General features: G+C 37.9%; 1 protein-coding gene across 6 annotated transcripts in view; it reads right to left on the bottom strand.

Annotated features, from left to right (window-relative positions):
* Positions 1 to 20,769, bottom strand: part of St6gal2 (ST6 beta-galactoside alpha-2,6-sialyltransferase 2) — a 97,973-nt gene that overhangs the window by 35,076 nt on the left and 42,128 nt on the right. For 5 of the 6 annotated variants that reach the window (XM_063266832.1, XM_039083150.2, XM_006244260.5 and 2 more), the window contains 3 exons: positions 8,264 to 8,361; positions 4,314 to 4,415; positions 1,947 to 2,121 (listed from right to left, as the gene is read on the bottom strand). In XM_063266832.1, the coding sequence (XP_063122902.1) occupies positions 1,947 to 2,121; positions 4,314 to 4,415; positions 8,264 to 8,361 (375 nt within the window). Of the gene's footprint in view, positions 1 to 1,946; positions 2,122 to 4,313; positions 4,416 to 8,263; positions 8,408 to 20,769 lie in introns of those variants that run through there. The other variant, XR_005488860.2, reaches the window with a different exon arrangement.

Raw genomic sequence — 20,769 nt, 5'->3', positions numbered from 1 at the left:
ATGTACAGCTACTACACATACTTCACCCTTAAAAAGGTTGTATTGCTTTGTCTTATTGGAGGATACTGATGACCAAGAGATTAAGTTACTTGTTAAGTCAAATACCTGCACATTGCAGAAAAGAACTCAAACCCAAAACTAGGCATTCCCAGATTACTTTGTTGCAATGGTAATGAACTGTAGTTCACTTCCTGAACAAAAAGTTAAAAGTGAGTCAACAGTGAGCCTTTGAGAACTCCATGTCCACAATTAACAGACTGAAGTGAGCTGACCCACATGCCTGAGCTCTTCTTCAATCTGGGATTACTTCCATTGGCTATGACCATCTGGCTGAATCTTTACAATGTTGAACCACTCTAATTGTGTTTTAAACTTTTGCCTTGATCAAATATGATGATGATACTATGTCTTTGTTAGGGTTTTATTGCTGTGAACAGACACCATGACCAAGGCAACTCTCATAAGAACAAGATTTAATTGGGGCTGGCTTACAGGTTCAGAGGTTCAGTCCATTATCATCAAGATGGGAACATGGTAGCATTCAGGCAGGCATAATACAGAAGTTGAGAGTTCTACATTTCATCTGAAGGCTGTTAGAATACTGACTTCCAGGTAACTAGCATGAAAATTTTACAGCCCACACTCAAAGTGACACAACTACTCCAACAAGTCCATATATACTCCAACAAGGCCACACTTTCTAATAATGCCACTCCTGAACTGAGGATATAAAAACCATAACATATGATAATTTGGGTCATGTCCTCTTATGGTATATAATCCCTATTCTAGCACATTTACTCTTTGCTCAAAACTGAATTACATTTTCTTTCCTAAGTCAACAAAACTGTAGGAAACTACAAAGATGAAGAATTGGGGATTTCAAATGAAACTTTCAAAGGCATGACTTTAATAGTAGGTACACTAAGGTCTTCTTGGGATTTCATATCATCATGATGCTATAAACTCACTATAAAAACTGCAAGCCTCACTCCAGAATACTATGTCCTTAACTTAAATGAAGCTAGAATTGTCTCTCCAAACTCTCCTCTGTTGATGAAGGCCCTCTGTACAACCCAAGGAATACTGTAAACTTACTAAGGATGGCAACAAACACCCCACCTTTGGTTCCATTTCACCCTCTCATAGTCTCATGTCCTATACCTTACACAGGTAACATCATAGAAATGGGGGTGAAAAGCCTCAATAGGCATGAAGAAATGGGTTAAAATCATAGACTTTGCATAGCAAAACCTGACTGAAAAACATAGTACAAACCATATATGATTATCAAATGTGAAAATCTACTGCTGAACTGGAGCTAGTACACTTTCACACAGACACTGCAATGAAATATTTCAGCTAGCCTCAACATTACCCTGTGCACCAGCAATCGTGCACCATTATGTTCTCCTTCAGTCTGGTACCTCACTCACTAGCCATGTGAATGGATTTGACAGTGAGTAAAATCCACTGATTCTTCAATGTGCTTCCTATCAAGGGTTAGACAGCACATGTGAAGGTCATCGTGCCTAGGCCTGAAAGTTCCTGTCCTTTAAGATACTTTCATCAGCCTGCTTAGGTTGCCATGTGAGAAGCCTATTTTGAGGCCACTATGAAAGAGAAGACAGGTGGATACATAGTTTGCAATTCTAGTTGAATCTTCCCTTGGCCATCCTAGCCAAAACACTAGATAAGAAAGTACAGACAGCCCATCAGTGCACTGTAGGACAGAATAATTTCCCAGTCACACAAGTTCCTACCTTCAAGTCAGGAACGAGAATGAGAGAGTTCTGTGTATCAGTTGGAAATTTGGTAATGCATAACTGAAAAATGTCTCTTTTATTGGTTAGTATTTCAAACTACCTGTTATTGATTCTTTCTATGTAAAACGAGTTCTGACCCTACTTGTGCACCCTACCATTCCAACTATTAGACACACCTACCAATAAAACCAGAAGATGGTGGGTTGGGCTGTATCTTCTCCCTTGTGTTTTCCTGGATAATGTCCCAAAGCTGCCATATGAATTTGGGGTGAAGAATGTAAAATGGCTGAGTTGGGTATTTCAGGCGATGCTGGATATATGGAGTGAAAAGGTTGTAATCTGGCTTCTTATACCACTGAAACAAAATAAAAACAATTCAAATTGAGGAAAAATCCTTTTGAGAAGGAAACAGAACTGAATATGTCTAGGGACAGTCAATAGCTGGAAGATAGGCAAGGATCAGTCACTTGGGAAAGTTCAAAGAGAGATCATAGTTCCGCTCCTAGGAGGAATAAAGCTGTATCTTTTAATTAATTGTTTTATTTGACTCTATAATTAATAATTATACAATTTTCCTTTCATTTTCCTCCCACCAATATCTCCTAATGATGTTTTAATCATGGTAAATAAGACGTAGGTCTAGATAAGAGGTGGCAAGCATTTTCTGCAAAAATCAAAGAATAAACACGTGAGAGGTCTGGTCCAGAGGACTGCCATGAACAGAACTTGACAGCCAGGAAACAGTCACAGCAGTTAATGCCAATGTGCATACTGTGTTCTACTCCTGTTTTATAAAGAGAATTATGGTCAGATTTGGCTTATACTTATGTATGTTGGTCTCCTGGTACTCCTGGCTTTGAAGGTAGATTTTCCAAGTTGTACAACAGGGGGAGAAAATACATCATTTTCCTGTATTTTGGGAGGAAGCAGCACCACTTACTGGGTGGACTGACATGGGTTGGTGAAAACTTTTCTGCCTTAGTAATGATGGATAAATTTATTAATCACCAGATTAATAATAAATTTATAAGCACCAGAATGGGGAGCTACATTTATTGTGTAAGATATTATATGTATTATATTATATGTATTATATAAAAAAGCAGACAAAATTGGTTTAAAACAAAAGTCTTCAAAAATGTGGCAAGTGCCATAATGAGATTTGGGGAGCATGTAGGAGCAGGCTTAGCTCATTAAGTTCTGTATCCTCAAATAAATAGCATGGGTATACAATCAATACATATTAAGATACCACATAATGTTGGGTGATAAACCTGGTCTGTTTCTTTAAAATACATATTTGGTTTCTTCTTAGAGCTAGATGGCAAAGAAGCCTGAAAAATGGGAAAAATGGGATCCAAGAAAGAATAAAATATATTCTAGCCTCCTTCTCTGTCATCATTTGTAGCTCAGCTCCCACCATAGTGGCCATGTTGTTTGTACTTTATCTCTGTTTGTCTCTATCTATAAGGTGGGAAAACTCTGACCAGTGCAGGGATGCTCCCAACAGATGAAGAAAAGGGTCAGCAGACCTAGTGGTCAGTCAATTAAAATCCTGCAAGAACTGAAATCTAGAAATATCCTGCCTCTATTTGATGTTTGATGCTTAGTTTAGGGGTTATAAAAGAATTGAGTTTTTACCATAATCCTGTTGAGACTATGTTCTCCACTTCAGGAAATGGAAAATTGACAGTCAGATTTTAAAAAAGGAATGAGCCAGTGATTCTAATTTGTACCACTGGTAAAAATAAGCAAGTAAACATACAAAAAAACACCAACAGAATCACAAACCAAATAATGTCAAGTAAATGTCCAGCCTGAGGCTCAAGATGGGCAGTAGTAACACATACATTCCTCTTAATGGCCAATTCTATCCTGGGGAGTTCTAAAAGTGATTGACCCCTGAAGGTGCAAAGATCTATCACTCACATTTGTTGTAAGAAATATGTATGCTCCTGGTTTTAGCAAATCAAATCAAGAACACTCATTCACTATGGTGAAGGTGAACATAAAATTTTCTGAGTCCATTAAAAAAATAAGAGAAGAATCCCACGGGCTTTTCATATGAAGTCCTGTCCAATGTGGCCAGTTTCTTGCTTGGGAAGGTAAGTAAAATACCATGAGCTGCCATGAGCTGTAAGTAAAATACAACTAACTTGAAAGGGATGGTTATTTCATAAAATTTAACACATTCAGAAAGAGCCAATGAGAATCATCCTTAAGAAAGTCAGAGACACTTATTTAAATAACAATGAAGAGTTTATATTTTTCTTGACAACTACACATAGTTTATTTCAGAAGCCCTTTTTACCATTCTATCACCTTGGACAACTGCCAGTTTGATCAGTCTTACTTAAGTGTAACTACAACTTTCTAAACCTTTACACATGCTGTAGTTTCTCTATTCCTCAGAGGAAAAGCGTCTTAGCAGAAGGTGGCTTGTTAGTCTACGTGATTGCAAAAAGGTGCATGAAACACAGGCGTGTTAGTGCCTATCAGTGACCTGTTCTTGTGGACATGGTCTAGAGCATCAAGAGAAACACTTACCAGGTTAAGATTGGCAGAATAAGGAGCTGGATCCCAGGCTACCAGAATAACATCTTTATATAAAGAACTGTCAATGAAGTGATGGCTGGGGTTGGCCAGAATCTGTGTGTGGGAGAAAAATGAAGATCTTTATAACTAGTGTTTGCTTCTTCAAAAGTATAATTTTAAAGCAAGTCACAATTAAAAATAAGAATGAGAGTAACACTCAGATGTTATACTTCTGTTGTGAGATGGACAAAGGCACTCAAAGTATGTTTAAAGTTTATTGATTATTTTTTAACATAAAATAAAACCAAACCCACAAAGTCCTTCATTTTTATCAGAACTGCATCAAGGATATCATCCCTTACAAGATAAAACTACCAGCTAATTGAGTTTCTTGGTTTCCTCATTACCTTTGATATGTCACATGAGACAGAAATCAGTAAAGAACAGCTAAAATTGAGTTAGGAGGTGTCAGTTTTAGTCCTTCCTCTGAGGTCCAATCTGATTCTTGATGGGTCCATTAATTTCATCTGCCATCCATCTTTTTTAAAAACTACCAAGTACAGGCATTAAGACCAACCATTGACAAATGTGACCGTATAAAGCTATAAAGTTTATGTACTGCAGATGACACCATCACTTGAATGAAGCAGCAACCCAAAGAATGGGAAAGGTATCTTTACCAGTTATACATCTGACATAGTGTTCATGTCTAGAATATACAAAGAACTCAACAAATTAAACACTACAAAAATAATCAATTTAAAAATTGGGAGCATAGAACCAAACCCAGTTATGAAAAGATTTTTTTAAAGTTCAATACCCTTAGCTAGATAAATGTTCATTATCTAGCCAAGAGAAATGCAAGTTTAAATTATTTTGACATTTCACCTTATGCCAGTCAGAATAGCAAAATTAGAATTGATTTTTAGAAAGAAAAAAAGTGCAGGTATGGATATGGGCAGATAGAAATTCTTACTAGGTGCTGATGAGATTACAAACATACCCACCATAGAACTAGTGTGGAAGTTACACAAAAGTCTAGATTTAGATCTAGTCTCTGACCCATGTAATGTAGTTGGGCAAACACCCTTATACCCTATATACTACTATAGAGACACATACATGGTCAGTTATGTCATGACTGCTATAGTCAGAAAAGCCAGGAAAAGGAAACAACCTAATTGTCTATCAACTGATGAGTAGATAAGGAAAATACAGCACATATACAAAGTGATTTACAATTCATGTGTTAAGAAAAAAATGAAAGGTTTGGGAAAATGCCTAGAGCTGCAAATAACCATTCTAGAATGAGGTAACTGAGACTCATAAAGACAAACATTATTGGTTCTTTCTTCAGATACGGATGTTTAAAGTGGAATGCCAAAAGAAGTGAGGAACACAGTAAGAGATGATGGATAGAAGAACAAAGAACATAAATGATGTGAAATAGAGTTAAGTAGGGTAGAGAATAGGAAGGCAAGGTATAGAACTGTAGAACTCTGTGTGTGTGTGTGTGTGTGTGTGTGTGATTGTGTGTGTGTGTGTAACAAGATGAAACCCATTTGAAAAAGTCTTATGGAATCCTACTGCTACAGAAGCTTCCTAACACACACACACACACACACACACATACACACACACACACACACACACACACACACGCACGCACGCACGCACGCACGCACGCACACACACACACATTTTAGATAGATAGATAGATAGATAGATAGATAGATAGATAGATAGATAGATAGAGGCTGTATATAAATAGAGGTACCCTACAGTTAGGTGGCACTGCTTCTCCCTGACACCTATGTTATTAACAAAGAAGCCCAGTGCCCTGAATAGATTACATCTTTGAGAATTTTTTGTCCCATATGTAGCTTCTTAGACTCTAACACATTGCAATTCATAGCTATTGCACTTGTTTACTCTCTAGAACCTAATGTTAGAACCCTACTGCTAAAGACACCACACACTTCAATCATAAGACATGGAGAAATGAACGAGAATGAAACTGGAGGTGTCATTCCCTACCGACTAGCTTTCAGAGTGCTATGAAGGTGAAAAGTTATCATATAGCTGTAAACCCTGAGAGCTATAGCAATGACTGGTCCAGTGGAATGTACCTACTAGTGCAATAATAGGACAGAAGTTATGAAAATAACAAGCCAGTAGTCCCCTCTGTAAAATGGAACTCATGCCTGGTACAATGAACAGGATCATGATCATATCATGGGTAGGCGTTAGGAGAGAACTATTTAGCATCTAACATTTAATGACATTCTTTTATACACATAGATTGATGCATCTTTCAATAATCGTTATCAGAGAAGTTTCTTTTTACAATAGACGGTGATTTGCATAGAGACTATAACTGGTGAACAGGCACAGAATGCAAAATTTCAGAATGCCCATCAATAAATGAGATATATATCTATCACATCCCACCTCCCCAGAGTTCAGAGATCACTGTGAAATGGGATAGAGAGAATTTAAGAGACATATACAGTGTATGTCTACATCTAAACAATGTTTTGCAGGTATAACAGCACAAGACCTGCAGAAGATTAAGTCAGGAAAAATTTCTATCATAAGGAGGGGGTAGACATGAAGTGCGACCCATAGCCAAAGAGCTATTTGCAATTGATAATTTCTGAGAAGAGAGACACACTTTATTTCAGGGATGTATCTTCTGAGCAGGTACCAGAGCTACAGAAGATGGCCTGTGTAATGTCTTTGCATATATAGGCTGCACTAAGTGCACGTTGTGGTATATAATACAAACCAGAGCAAAACAAATAATAACAACCCAAGCCAAAAGAATATAATATATGAAATTGAGAGGGAACAGTAGTAGGAGTTCAGAGGGGAAGGAATCAGGGTGGACTTGACCTAAAACTAAGTTAAAAATTATACCATTATGAAGATGCATTTTTAATTTTATCACAACATAATAGTTCTGAAATCAGGATGTACTATACAGGACACATGTATTTTAATTTGGTGATGTTTATCACTTTCTGAGAAACTACTTAATGAAATGTAGATCTTACCCCATTGACTATGAATTAAGAAAATATGGGGAAAGGTGGGGGAAAGGTTAAAAAAATATGGCAATTGTTTTTGATTTGCTGCGGGCTGCCCAGGGCAGTGAAGAGTACAGAGTGAGAAGAGCTTGCTCTGCAAGCAATTTACCATAAATCACTTGTCATCTCATTTTTCTACATTTCTACATTTCTAACTTTGGAAATTAGAAATTGTGGTTTATTCTGGAAATATTTTGTATAAATTCAAAAGACATGACATAGAAAAAAGAGGTATTTCTGCTTCCCACTAAGCAACTTCTTTCCATTTTTCAAATTTCTAAATCACAAACTGAAGTTGCAAAGATAAGCTAAAAGCTCTCATGATTCATGTGCTTTTGTTCCCTTCATGCTGCATTCCTTATTTCTATAATATCTTCTGTAATAAATAGCATTTCACAGTTCATAAACTAATATCATGATAATCTATGACAGCAACTGTGGGTAGGAAAACCTTTGGCAAACATCTATCCTTAACAATATTTACATTAACTATTCCTAACAATATCAAAATTACAGGATAAAATAGCAATAAAAATAACTTTATGGTTGGGAGTCAGGACAACATGAGGAACTATAATAAAGGGTCACAGAGTTAGGAAAGTTCAAAACCACTGATCTATAATAACAAAAAATCTACACAAAAGTAAAAATAATTTTTTAATGCTTAATCTGAGTTTGCTTTGGTCTTACTCATCTTTCCTATCCAAATCTCATTTAAATTTCCTCTCTGCATTTTTCTTCACCAATTCTTTGTGATTACAAGATGTATTGAAATAACGGTATTGTGGTTATGCTAACCATATTTCTATTCACTCATCAAGTTAAAAGATTAGCCCACAAAATGTTCCAGTGAAAACTCTTCATCCATCTTACCTGAGAATTAATGATGCGTACTGTGGTTTTATTTCCGACATCTTTCTCATAGCCACGTGTAGGGGCAGAGTTAAATCTCAAAACTGCATCATGAGAATCTAAGGGCATATAAGTGACATTTTTTTCTCTGTGAAATCACATAATCTGGGGAAAAAAGCATTAAAACAAATCTTGCAATATTTGAAACTTAGAAACCACTAATAGAGATAACGTACACACATTTTTAAATAATTTGACACTGATTTTGGATGTCAGCTTAAATAGAGAGACTAGTATGGATACTCAAGAGTCAAACAACACTAAGGGACACCAGTCAATACCAGCTCACAGATAAAAATGTACTCCCAAGTTATACTTCCTAGTAAGAGTGATATTTTCTCTTACCAAGTATATGAGGCCCACTACTGGCAAAGTCACTTAATGATGCATTTTTTCAGATGTATCCCCTTGTTTCTTGATAACATTCTATGAGTGTATATCTGAGCATATGCACATATATAAAACCAAAGGATTACAAGTGAGCTATTTTGCTTGTTACATTTAGATGCTTGTCATTTTTTATACTGTCAGCTTATAAGCTCTTGTAGAAAATTGTGACTATTATTTGATATTTGGTAAGTCATAGTTTGTTAAAAGCTGGATGCATTGTGGCATCTCAGAAACATATCAGTGATTTTTTTTAAAAAAATGTTTTGGTCCCAAAAAATTACTGAAAATCAATTTTTATTATGAAATGAAAAAACAAAAAAAATCCAAATCACGTGGGGGAGAGAGAGATGGACTTTCAGAAGTGCAGACAACCCTGAGAGCTCAGGGGAGACCACCACTTCTGCTCACATTCCATTCCTGGCCCAATAGGAACCTGCAGAGTGACCTGTGGATACTGGGATATAGGACAGCAGCAGGAACTTGCTTAACTTACTAAACTGGTCCTACAGCTGCCTGCAATCAAATCCCCCGTGGAAGAGAGCTGAACTCTCAGAAGTGTAGACACTACTTCTGCTCACATTCCTGACCCAAGAGGAACCTGTGGAGTGCCCTTGGTGTACTCTGGGTACAGGGACCTAGGAGAAATTAGAAGCAGGACCCTTCAGGCTTCTGCCTGCACCTAGAGCTAAAAGCCAGTCTCCAGGACTACGTACAATCCTGAGAGCAGAGGTAAGACCAACTCTTCTGCACTAAGCAACACACCTGGAAGCTTCAGAAAGCAGAAACCCAAGAGCAGATCTCAGTACCCAGATCTGTCTGAAAGAAAACAGGTATACAGGAATGCTGACATACAGGCCTACAGGAGAGTTAAGACACAGTCAGAGACAGCAAAACCAACTAACAATAGAGACAACCTGATGATGAAAGGTAAGCACAGGAATGTAAGGAACAGAAACCAACACTACTTGCCATCATCAGAGCCCAGTTCATCCACCAAAGCAAATACTGAATATCCAAACACACTGGAAAAGCAAGATGTGGATTTAAAATCACATCTCATCATGATCATAGAGGAATTTAAGAAGGACATAAATAACACCTTTAAAGAAATACAGGACAAGAAAAGTAAACAAGTAGAAGCCCTTAAAAAGAGGAAACACAAAAATCCCTTAAAGAATTGCAGGAAAACACAGCCAATCAGGTAAAAGGAATTGAACAAAACTATCCAGGATTTAAAAATGGAAAGAGAAACAATAAAGAAAGCACAAAGGGAGACAACCTTGGAGATAGAAAACCTAGGAAAGAGATCAGGAGTCATAGATGTAAGCATCACCAACAGAATACAAGAGATAGGAAAGAGACTCTCAGGGGGAGAAGGTACCATAGAAAACATCCACATAATCATCAAAGATAATGTAAAATGAAAAAAACAAAACAAAACAAAAACTCCTAACCCAATCATCCAGGAAATCCAGGACACAATGAGAAAATCAAACCTAAGGCATAGAAGAGAATGAAGAGGGCAGCGCAGATCTTCCTGGTTGCTGCCGCCGCGCAGAGCTCGTAGGCAGCACCACACAAGCAAACTTGAGCCTCGGGACCACAGGTAAGACCAACTTTTCTGCTGCAAGAGACCTACCTGGTGAACTCAGGACACACAGAGGCAAAATTCCTCTAGGACAGGGCACTTCCTATGTTTACCAGGAATCCCAAACCCGCAGATCCAGGCCCGCAGCAGCTCTCTGCTCCCAAACCCTGTGGGAGAGAGACCTCACCGCCTGGTCAGGTGGGCACTCCTGAGGCTGCAGAGTGGAAGAGGCCACCAACACTGCCCACCCCTGCCCACATCCCTGGCCCAAGAGGAAACTGCATACGGCCTCTGGGTTCCCGTAGGGGAAGGCCCAGGAGCAGCAGGACCTCTGCACCTGAGACACCGCTGGAACCTGAAGGGACAGACCATATAAACAGTTCTCTGCACCCAAATCCCGTGGGAGGGAGAGCTAAACCTACAGAGAAGCAGACACACCTGGGAAACCAGATGAGACTGCACTCTGCACCCATCTCTGAAGCCGGAGGAAAACACCAAATGCCATCTGGAACCCTGGTGCACGGAGGTTCAGATGTTTCACGGAAACAGCGGTGCAGATCTTCCTGGTTGCTGCCGCCGCGCAGAGCTCTTAGGCAGCACCCCACGAGCAAACTTGAGCTTCGGGACCACAGGTAAGACCAACTTCTCTGCTGCAAGTGACCTGCCTGGTGAACACCAGACACAGGCCTACAGGAAAAGCTGAAGACCTGTAGATAGGAAAAACTACACGCCCGAAAGCAGAACACTCTGTCCCCATAACTGGTTGAAAGAAAACAGGAAAACAGGTCTAAAGTACTCCTGACACACAGGCTTATAGGACAGTCTAGCCACAGTAAGAAATAGCAGAACAAAGTAACACTAGAGATAATCTGATGGCGAGAGGCAAGCGCAGGAACACAAGCAACAGAAACCAAGACGACATGGCATCATCGGAGCCCAATTCTCCCACCAAAGCAAACATGGATATCCAAACACACCAGAAAAGCAAGATCTAGTTTCAAAATCATATTTGATCAGGATGCTGGAGGACTTCAAGAAAGACGTGAAGAACTCCCTTAGAGAAGAAGTAGAAGCTTACAGAGAGGAATCACAAAAATCCCTGAAAGAATTCCAGGAAATCATAAATAAACAAGTAGAAGACCATAGACAGGAGTTACAAAAATCCCTGAAAGAATTCCAGGAAAACACAATCAAACAGTTGAAGGAATGAAAAATGGAAATAGAAGCAATCAAGAAAGAACACATGGAAACAACCCTGGATACAGAAAACCAAAAGAGGAGACAAGGAGCTGTGGTTACGAGCTTCACCAACAAAATACAAGAAATGGAAGAGAGAATCTCAGGAGCAAAAGATTCCATAGAAATCATTGACTCAACTGTCAAAGATAATGTAAAGCGGAAAAAGCTACTGGTCCAAAACATACAGGAAATCCAGGACTCAATGAGAAGATCAAACATAAGGATAATAGGTATAGAAGAGAGTGAAGACTCCCAGCTCAAAGGACCAGTAAATGTCTTCAACAAAATCATAGAAGAAAACTTCCCTAACCTAAAAAAAGAGATACCCATTGGCATACAAGAAGCCTACAGAACTCCAAATAGATTGGACCAGGAAAGAAACACCTCCCGTCACATAATAGTCAAAACACCAAATACACAAAATAAAGAAAGAATATTAAAAGCAGTAAGGGAAAAACGTCAAGTAACATATAAAGGCAGACCTATCAGAATTACACCAGACTTTTTGCCAGAAACTATGAAAGCCAGAAGATCATGGACAGATGTCATACATACCCTAAGAGAACACAAATGGAAGCCCAGGTTACTGTAACCTGCAAAACTCTCAATTAACATAGATGGAGAAACCAAGATATTCCATGACAAAACCAAATTTACACAATATCTTTCTACAAATCCAGCACTACAAAGGATAATAAATGGTAAAGCCCAACATAAGGAGGCAAGCTATACCCTAGAAGAAGCAAGAAACTAATCGTCTTGGCAACAAAACAGAGAAGAAAAGCACACAAACATAACCTCACATCCAAATATGAATATAACAGGAAGCAATAATCACTATTCCTTAATATCTCTCAATATCAATGGCCTCAACTCCCCAATAGAAAGACATAGATTAACAAACTGGATACACAATGAGGACCCTGCATTCTGCTGCCTACAGGAAACACACCTCAGAGACAAAGACAGATACTACCTCAGAGTGAAAGGCTGGAAAACAACTTTCCAAGCAAATGGCCAGAAGAAGCAAGCTAGGGTAGCCATTCTAATATCAAATAAAATCAGTTTTCAACTAAAATTCATCAAAAAAGATAAGGAAGGGCACTTCATATTCATCAAAGGAAAAATCCACCAAGATGAACTCTCAAACCTAAATATCTATGCCCCAAATACAAGGGCACCTACATACGTAAAAGAAACCTTACTAAAGCTCAAAACACACATTGCACCTCACACAATAATAGTAGGAGACTTCAACACCCCACTCTCATCAATGGACAGATCATGGAAACAGAAATTAAACAGAGACGTAGACAGACTAAGATAAGTCATGAGCCAAATGGACTTAACAGATATTTATAGAACATTATACCCTAAAGCAAAAAGATATACCTTCTTCTCAGCTCCTCATGGTAGTTTCTCCAAAATTGACCATATAATTGGTCAAAAAACGGGCCTCAACAGGTACAGAAAGATAGAAATAATCCCATGCGTGCTATCGGACCACCACGGCCTAAAACTGGTCTTCAATAAGAATACGGGAAGAATGCCCACATATATGTGGAAATTGAACAATGCTCTACTCAATGATAACCTGGTCAAGGAAGAAATAAGGAAAGAAATTAAAGACTTTTTAGAATTTAATGAAAATGAAGGTACAACATACCCAAACTTATGGGACACAATGAAAGCTGTGCTAAGAGGAAAACTCATACGGCTGAGTGCCTGCAGAAAGAAACAGGAAAGAGCATATGTCAGCAGCTAGACAGCACACCTAAAATCTCTAGAACAAAAAGAAGCAAACACAACTAGGAGGAGTAGAAGGCAGGAAATATTCAAACTCATAGCTGAAATCCACCAAGTAGAATCAAAAAGGACCATAGAAAGAATCAACAGAACCAAAAGTTGGTTCTTTGAGAAAATCAACAAGATAGATAAACCCTTAGCCAGACTAACGAGAGGACAAAGAGAGTGTATCCAAATTAACAAAATCAGAAATGAAAAGGGAGACATAACTACAGATTCAGAGGAAATTAAAAAAATTATCAGATCTTACTACAAAAGCCTATATTCAACAAAACTTGAAAATCTGCAGGAAATGGACAATTTCCTAGACAGATACCAGGTACCGAAGTTAAATCAGGAACAGACAAACCAGTTAAACAACCCCATAACTCCTAAGGAAATAGAAGCAGTCATTAAAGGTCTCCCAACCAAAAAGAGCCCAGGTCCAGACGGGTTTAGTACAGAATTCTATCAGACCTTCATAGAAGACCTCTTACCAATATTATCCAAACTATTCCACAAAATTGAAACAGATGGATCACTACCGAATTCCTTCTATGAAGCCACAATTACTCTTATACCTAAACCACACAAAGACACAACAAAGAAAGAGAACTTCAGACCAATTTTCCTTATGAATATCAATGCAAAAATACTCAATAAAATTCTAGCAAACGGAATCCAAGAGCACATCAAAACAATCATCCACCATGATCAAGTAGGCTTCATCCCAGGCATGCAGGTATGGTTTAATATACGGAAAACCATCAACGTGATCCATTATATAAACAAACTGAAAGAACAAAACACATGATCATTTCATTAGATGCTGAGAAAGCATTTGACAAAATTCAACACCCCTTCATGATAAAAGTCCTGGAAAGAATAGGAAGTCAAGGCCCATACCTAAACATAGTAAAAGCCATATACAGCAAACCAGTTGCTAACATTAAACTAAATGGAGACAAACTTGAAGCAATCCCACTGAAATCAGGGACTAGACAAGGCTGCCCACTCTCTCCCTACTTATTCAATATAGTTCTTGAAGTTCTAGCCAGAGCAATCAGACAACAAAAGGAGGTCAAGGGGATGCAGATCGGAAAAGAAGAAGTCAAAATATCACTATTTGCAGATGATATGATAGTATATTTAAGTGATCCCAAAAGTTCCACCAGAGAACTACTAAAGCTGATAAACAACTTTAGCAAAGTGGCTGAGTATAAAATTAACTCGAATAAATCAGTAGCCTTCCTCTACACAAAAGAGAAACAAGTCGAGAAAGAAATTAGGGAAACGACACCCTTCATAATAGACCCAAATAATATAAAGTACCTCGGTGTGACTTTAACCAAGCAAGTAAAAGATTTGTACAATAAGAACTTCAAGACTCTGAAGAAAGAAATTGAAGAAGTCCTCAGAAGATGGAAAAAAGTCCCATGCTCATGGATTGGCAGGATTAATATAGTATAAGTGGCCATTTTACCAAAAGCGATCTACAGATTCAATGCAATCCCCATCAAAATACCAATCCATTTCTTCAAAGAGTTAGGCAACAATTTGCAAATTCATCTGGAATATCAAAAAACCCAGGATAGCTAAAACTATCCTCAAGAATAAAAGGACTTCAGGGGGAATCACTATCCCTGAAGTCAAGCAGTATTACAGAGCAATAGTGATAAAAACTGTATGGTATTGGTACAGAGACAGACAGATAGACCAATGGAACAGAAATGAAGACCCAGAAATGAACCCACACACCTATGGGCACTTGATTTTTGACAAAGTAGCCAAAACCATCAAATGGAAAAAAGATAGCATTTTCAGCAAATGGTGCTGGTTCAACTGGAGGTCAACATGTAGAAGAATCCAGATCGATCCATGCTTATCACCCTGTACAAAGCTTAAGTCCAAGTGGATCAAGGCCTCCACATCAAATCAGATACACTCAAACTAATAGAAGAAAAACTAGGGAAGCATCTGGGGCATATGGGCACTGGAAAAAATTTCCTGAACAATACACCAATGGCTTATGCTCTAAGATCAAGAATCGACAAATGGGATCTCATAAAACTGCAAAGCTTCTTTAAGGCAAAGGACACTGTGGTTAGGACAAAACGGCAACCAACAGATTGGGAAAAGATCTTTACCAATCCTACAACAGATGGAGGCCTTATATCCAAAATATACAAAGAACTCAAGAAGTTAGACCGCAGGGAGACAAATAACCCTATTAAAAAATGGGGTTCACAGCTAAACAAAGAATTCACAGCTGAGGAATGCCGAATGGCTGAGAAACACCTAAAGAAATGTTCAACATCTTTAGTCATAAGGGAAATGCAAATCAAAACAACACTGAGATTTCACCTCACACCAGTGAGAATGGCTAAGATCAAAAACTCAGGTGACAGCAGATGCTGGCGATGTTGTGGAGAAAGAGGAACACTCCTCCATTGTTGGTGGGATTGCAGACTGGTACAACCATTCTGGAAATCAGTCTGGAAGTTCCTCAGAAAATTGGACATTGAACTGCCTAAGGATCCAGCTATACCACTCTTGGGCATATACCCAAAAGATGCCCCAACATATAAAAAAGACACGTGCTCCAGTATGTTCATAGCAGCCTTATTTATAATAGCCAGAAGCTGGAAAGAACCCAGATGCCCTTCAACAGAGGAATGGATACAGAAAATGTGGTACATCTACACAATGGATTATTACTCAGCTATCAAAAACAATGACTTTATGAAATTCGTAGGCAAATGGTTGGAACTGGAAAATATCATCCTGAGTGAGCTAACCCAATCACAGAAAAACACACATGGTATGCACTCATTGATAAGTGGCTATTAGTCCAAATGCTTGAATTACCCTAGATGCCTAGAACACATGAAACTCAAGACGGATGATCAAAATGTGAATGCTTCACTCCTTCTTAAAAGGGTAACAAGAATACCCTTGGCAGGGAATAGAGGGGCAAAGATTAAAACAGACACAGAAGGAACATCCATTCAGAGCCTGTCCCACATGTGGCCCATGCATATACAGTCATCCAGTTAGACAAGATGGATGAAGCAAAGAAGTGCAGGCCAACAGGAGCCGGATGTAGATCTCTCCCGAGAGACACAGCCAGAATACAGCAAACACAGAGGCGTATGCCAGCAGCAAACCAGTGAATTGAGAATAGGACCCCCGTTGAAGGAATCAGAGAAAGTACTGGAAGAGCTTGAAGGGGCTCGAGACCCCATAGGTACAACAATGCCAACCAACCAGAGCTTCCAGGGACTAAGCCACTACCTAAAGACTATACATGGACTGACCCTGGACTCTGACCTCATCGGTAACAATAAATATCCTAGTAAGAGCACTAGTGAAAGGGTAAGTCCTAGGTCTTGCTAAGACTGAACCCCCAGTGAACTAGATTTTTCGGGGGAGGGTGGCAAGGGGGGGAGGATGGGGAGGGGAACGCCCATAAAGAAGGGGGGGGGGAGGGGGACGTTGCCTGGAAACTGGGCAAGGGAATAACACTCGAAATGTATATAAGAAATATTCAAGTTAAAAAAAATTTCAAAAAAAAAACAATCTGTAATAAATACTTCTCCCTTTTGAAAAAAAAAGAAAACATCCAATGAAAAATAAAGAAAGAAATTATTGGAAAAAAAAATGAAGACCCCCTACTTAAAGGGCCAGTAAATATCTTCAACAAAATTATAGAAGAGATTTCTCTAACCTGAAGAAAGTGATGCCCATAAACATACAAGAAGCCTACAGAACTACAAATTGATTGGACAAAAAAAGAAATTCCTACTTTCACATAATAATCCCAAATGAGTGAAACAAAGAAAGAATATTAAAAGCAGTAAGGGGAAAAGTTTAAGTAACATATAAAAGCAGACCTATCAGAATTACACCAGACTTCTCACCAGAGACTATGAAAGCCAGAAGATCATGGGCAGATGTAATTCACAAATGCCAGCACAGGCTACTATACTCATTAAAACTCTCAATTAAAACAGATGGAGAAACAAACATATTTCATGATACAACCAAATTTACATAATATCATTCCACAAATACAGTCTGACAAAGGATAATAGATGGAAAACTCCAACACAAGGAGGGAAACTATACCTTAGAAAAAGCAAGAAAATAATCTCCTTGCTAGAAAACCATAAGAAGAGAGACACACAAACATAATTCCACCTCTAATAACAAAAATAACAGGAAAAAAATCACTATTCCTTAATATGTCTTAACATCAATGGACTCAATTTCCCAGTAAAAAGACATACACTATCACACTGGATGCAGAAAGAGGACTCCGTGTTTTGCTGCATACAGGAACCACAACTCAGTGACAAAGACAGAAACTACTTTGGAGTAGAAGGCTGGAAAGCAAATTTTCAAGGGAATGGTCCAAAGAAACAAATTGAAGTAGTCATTGTAATATAAAATAAAATTAACTATCAACAAAAAACATTATCAAAAAAGATAAGGAAAAACACTTCATATTCATCAAAGAAAAAAGAATCCACCAAGGTGAACTCTCAATCCTAAATATCTATGTTACAATTGCAAGGGCAACTACATTCATAACAGAAACCGTACTAGAGCTCAAAGCAGACATTACACCTCAAACAATTATAGTAGGAGATTTCAACACCCAAATGTCATCAATGGACAGATCATGGACACAGAAACTAAACAGAGATAGAGAAACTAACAGCAGTTATGAACCAAAGGATCTAATAGATATTTATAGAACATTTCATCCCAAAAACAAAAGAATATACCTTCTTCTTAGCATGTTACCCACTCCAAAATTGACCATATAACCAGTTACAAAACAGGCCTCAACAGATACAAGAAGATTGAAATAATCCCATGGATCCTATCAGACCACCATGGACTAAGGCTGGTTTTCAATGAAAATATTAATGACAGAAAGCCCACATATACATGAAAGTTGAACAAAGCTCTACTCAATGATAATTTGGTCAAGGAAGAAAGAAAGAAATTACAGACTTTTTAGAATTTAATGAAAATGAAGACACAACATACCCAAACTTTTGGAACACAATGAAAGCCATGCTAAGTGGAAAACCCATATGTCTGAGAGCCTCAAAAAAAAAAAAAAAAAAAAAAAAAACAGGAGAAAGCAATCATTAGCAGCTTGACAGAACACCTAAAAGCTCTAGAACAAAAAGAAGCAAACACACCCAAGAGAAGTAGAGAACAGGAAATAATAAATCAGGGCTGAAATCAACCAAGTAGAAACAAAAAGGGCTATACAAAGAATCAAAAATCCAGGAGCTGGTTCTTTGAGAAAAACAACAAGATAGATAAACCCTTAGCCAGACTAACCAGAGGGCACAGAAAGTGTATCCAAATTAACAAAATCAGAAATGAAAAGGGAGATATAACAACAGAATCTGAAGAAATTCAAAAGAATCACCAAATCCTATTACAAAAGCCTATATTCAACAAAACTGGAAAATCTGGAGAAAAGGGACAATTTTCTAGACAAATACCAGGTATGAAAGTTAAATCAGGATCAGATAAATCATCTAAACCATCCCATAACTCCTAAAGAAACAGAAGCAGTTATTAAAACTCTCCCAATCATAAAGATCTCAGGACCACATGGTTTCAGTGCAGAATTCAATCAGACCTTCATAGAAGATCTCCTACCAATACAATATAAACCATTCCATAAAATAGAAACAACGAACACTATCCACTTCATTCTCTGAAACCACAATTATGCTTATAAAGAAATCACACAAAGACCAAACAAAGAAAGAAAATGTCAGACCAATTTCCCTTATGAATATTTACACAGAAATACTCAATAATATTTTTGCAAACTGAATCCAAGAACACATCAAAATGATTATTAATCATGATCAAGTAGGCTTCATTCCAGGGATGCAGGGATGGTCCAATATAAGGAAATCCATCAACATAATCCACTATGTAAACTAATTCAAAGAAAAAAACATATGATCATTTCATTAGATATTGAGAAAGCATTTGACAAAATTCAACATTCCTTCATGATAAAAGTCCTGGAATGATCAGGAATTCAAAGTCTATACCTAAACATAGTAAAAGCAATATACATGAAACCAATAGCCAACATTAAACTAAATGGGGAGAAACTTGAAGCAATCCCACTAAAACCAAGGACTAGACACTCTCTCCCTTACTTATTCAATAGAGTTTGCATAGTCCTAGGCAGAGCAATCAGACAATGAAAGGAGGTCAAAGGGATATGAATTGGAAAGGAAGGAGTCAAAATAGCACTATTTGGAGATGTTATGATAGTATACTTAATTGACCCCAAAATTTCCACCAGAGAACTACTAAGCATGATAACCAACTTCAGTAAAGTGTCTGGGTATAACATTAACTCAAACAAATCAGTAGCCTTCTTCTACTGAAAGGATAAACAGGCTGAGAAAGAAATTAGGGAAAGGACACCATTCACAATAGTCACAAATAATAAAAAATACTTAGGGGTGACTCTAACCAAGTAAGTGAAAAATCTGTATGACAAGAACTTCAAGTCTCTAAAGAAAGACAATGAAGAAGATCTCAGAAAATGGAAAGACCTCCATGCTCATGGATTGGCAGGATTAATAGAGTAAAAATGGCCATTTTACCAAAAGCAATCTATAGATTCAATGCAATCCCCATCAAAATTCCAACTCAATTCTTCATAGAGTTAGAAAGAGCGAATTGCAAATTGATTTGTAATAACGAAAAACCCAGGATAGCGAAGACTATTCTCAAGAATTAAAAACCTTCTGGGGTAATCACCGTCCCTGACCTCAAGCATCATCCCTGACCAGCCCTTACAGAGAAATACTAATAAAAACTGTATGATATTGGTACAGAGACAGGCAGGTAGATCCATGGAATAGAATTGAAGACTCAGAAATAAACCCATACACCTATGGTCACTTGATCTTTGACAAAGGAGCTAAAACCGTCCAATGGAAAAGAGATAGCATTTTCAACAAATGGTGCTGGTTCAACTGGGGGTCAGCATGCAAAATAATGCAAATTGACCCATTCTTATCACCCTGTTCAAAGCTTAAGGACAAGGGGATCAATAACCTCCACATCAAACCAGATACACTCAAACTAAAGGAAGAAAAAGTGAGGAAGAGCCTTGATAAAACCAGCACTAAGGATAATATCGTGAACAAAGCACAGGTGGTTTATGCTCTAAGATCAAGAATCCACAAATTGAACCTCATAAAACTGTAAATCTTCTGTAAGTCAAAGGACACTGTCACTAGGGCAAAATGGCAACCAAGAGTTTGGTAAAAGATCTTTACCAATACTACATTTGATAGAGGGCTAATATCCAATATATACGAAGAACTCAAAAAGTTAGACTCCAGAGAGCCAAAAACCCTATTAAAAATGGGTACAGAGGTAAACAAAGAATTTTCAGCTG

This window comes from Rattus norvegicus, chromosome 9 (assembly GCF_036323735.1).
Source record: "Rattus norvegicus strain BN/NHsdMcwi chromosome 9, GRCr8, whole genome shotgun sequence".
Classification (NCBI taxonomy): Eukaryota; Metazoa; Chordata; class Mammalia; order Rodentia; family Muridae; genus Rattus; species Rattus norvegicus.
Note: the sequence above shows the minus strand (reverse complement) of the source record. Positions and strands in the feature narration are given on the sequence as shown.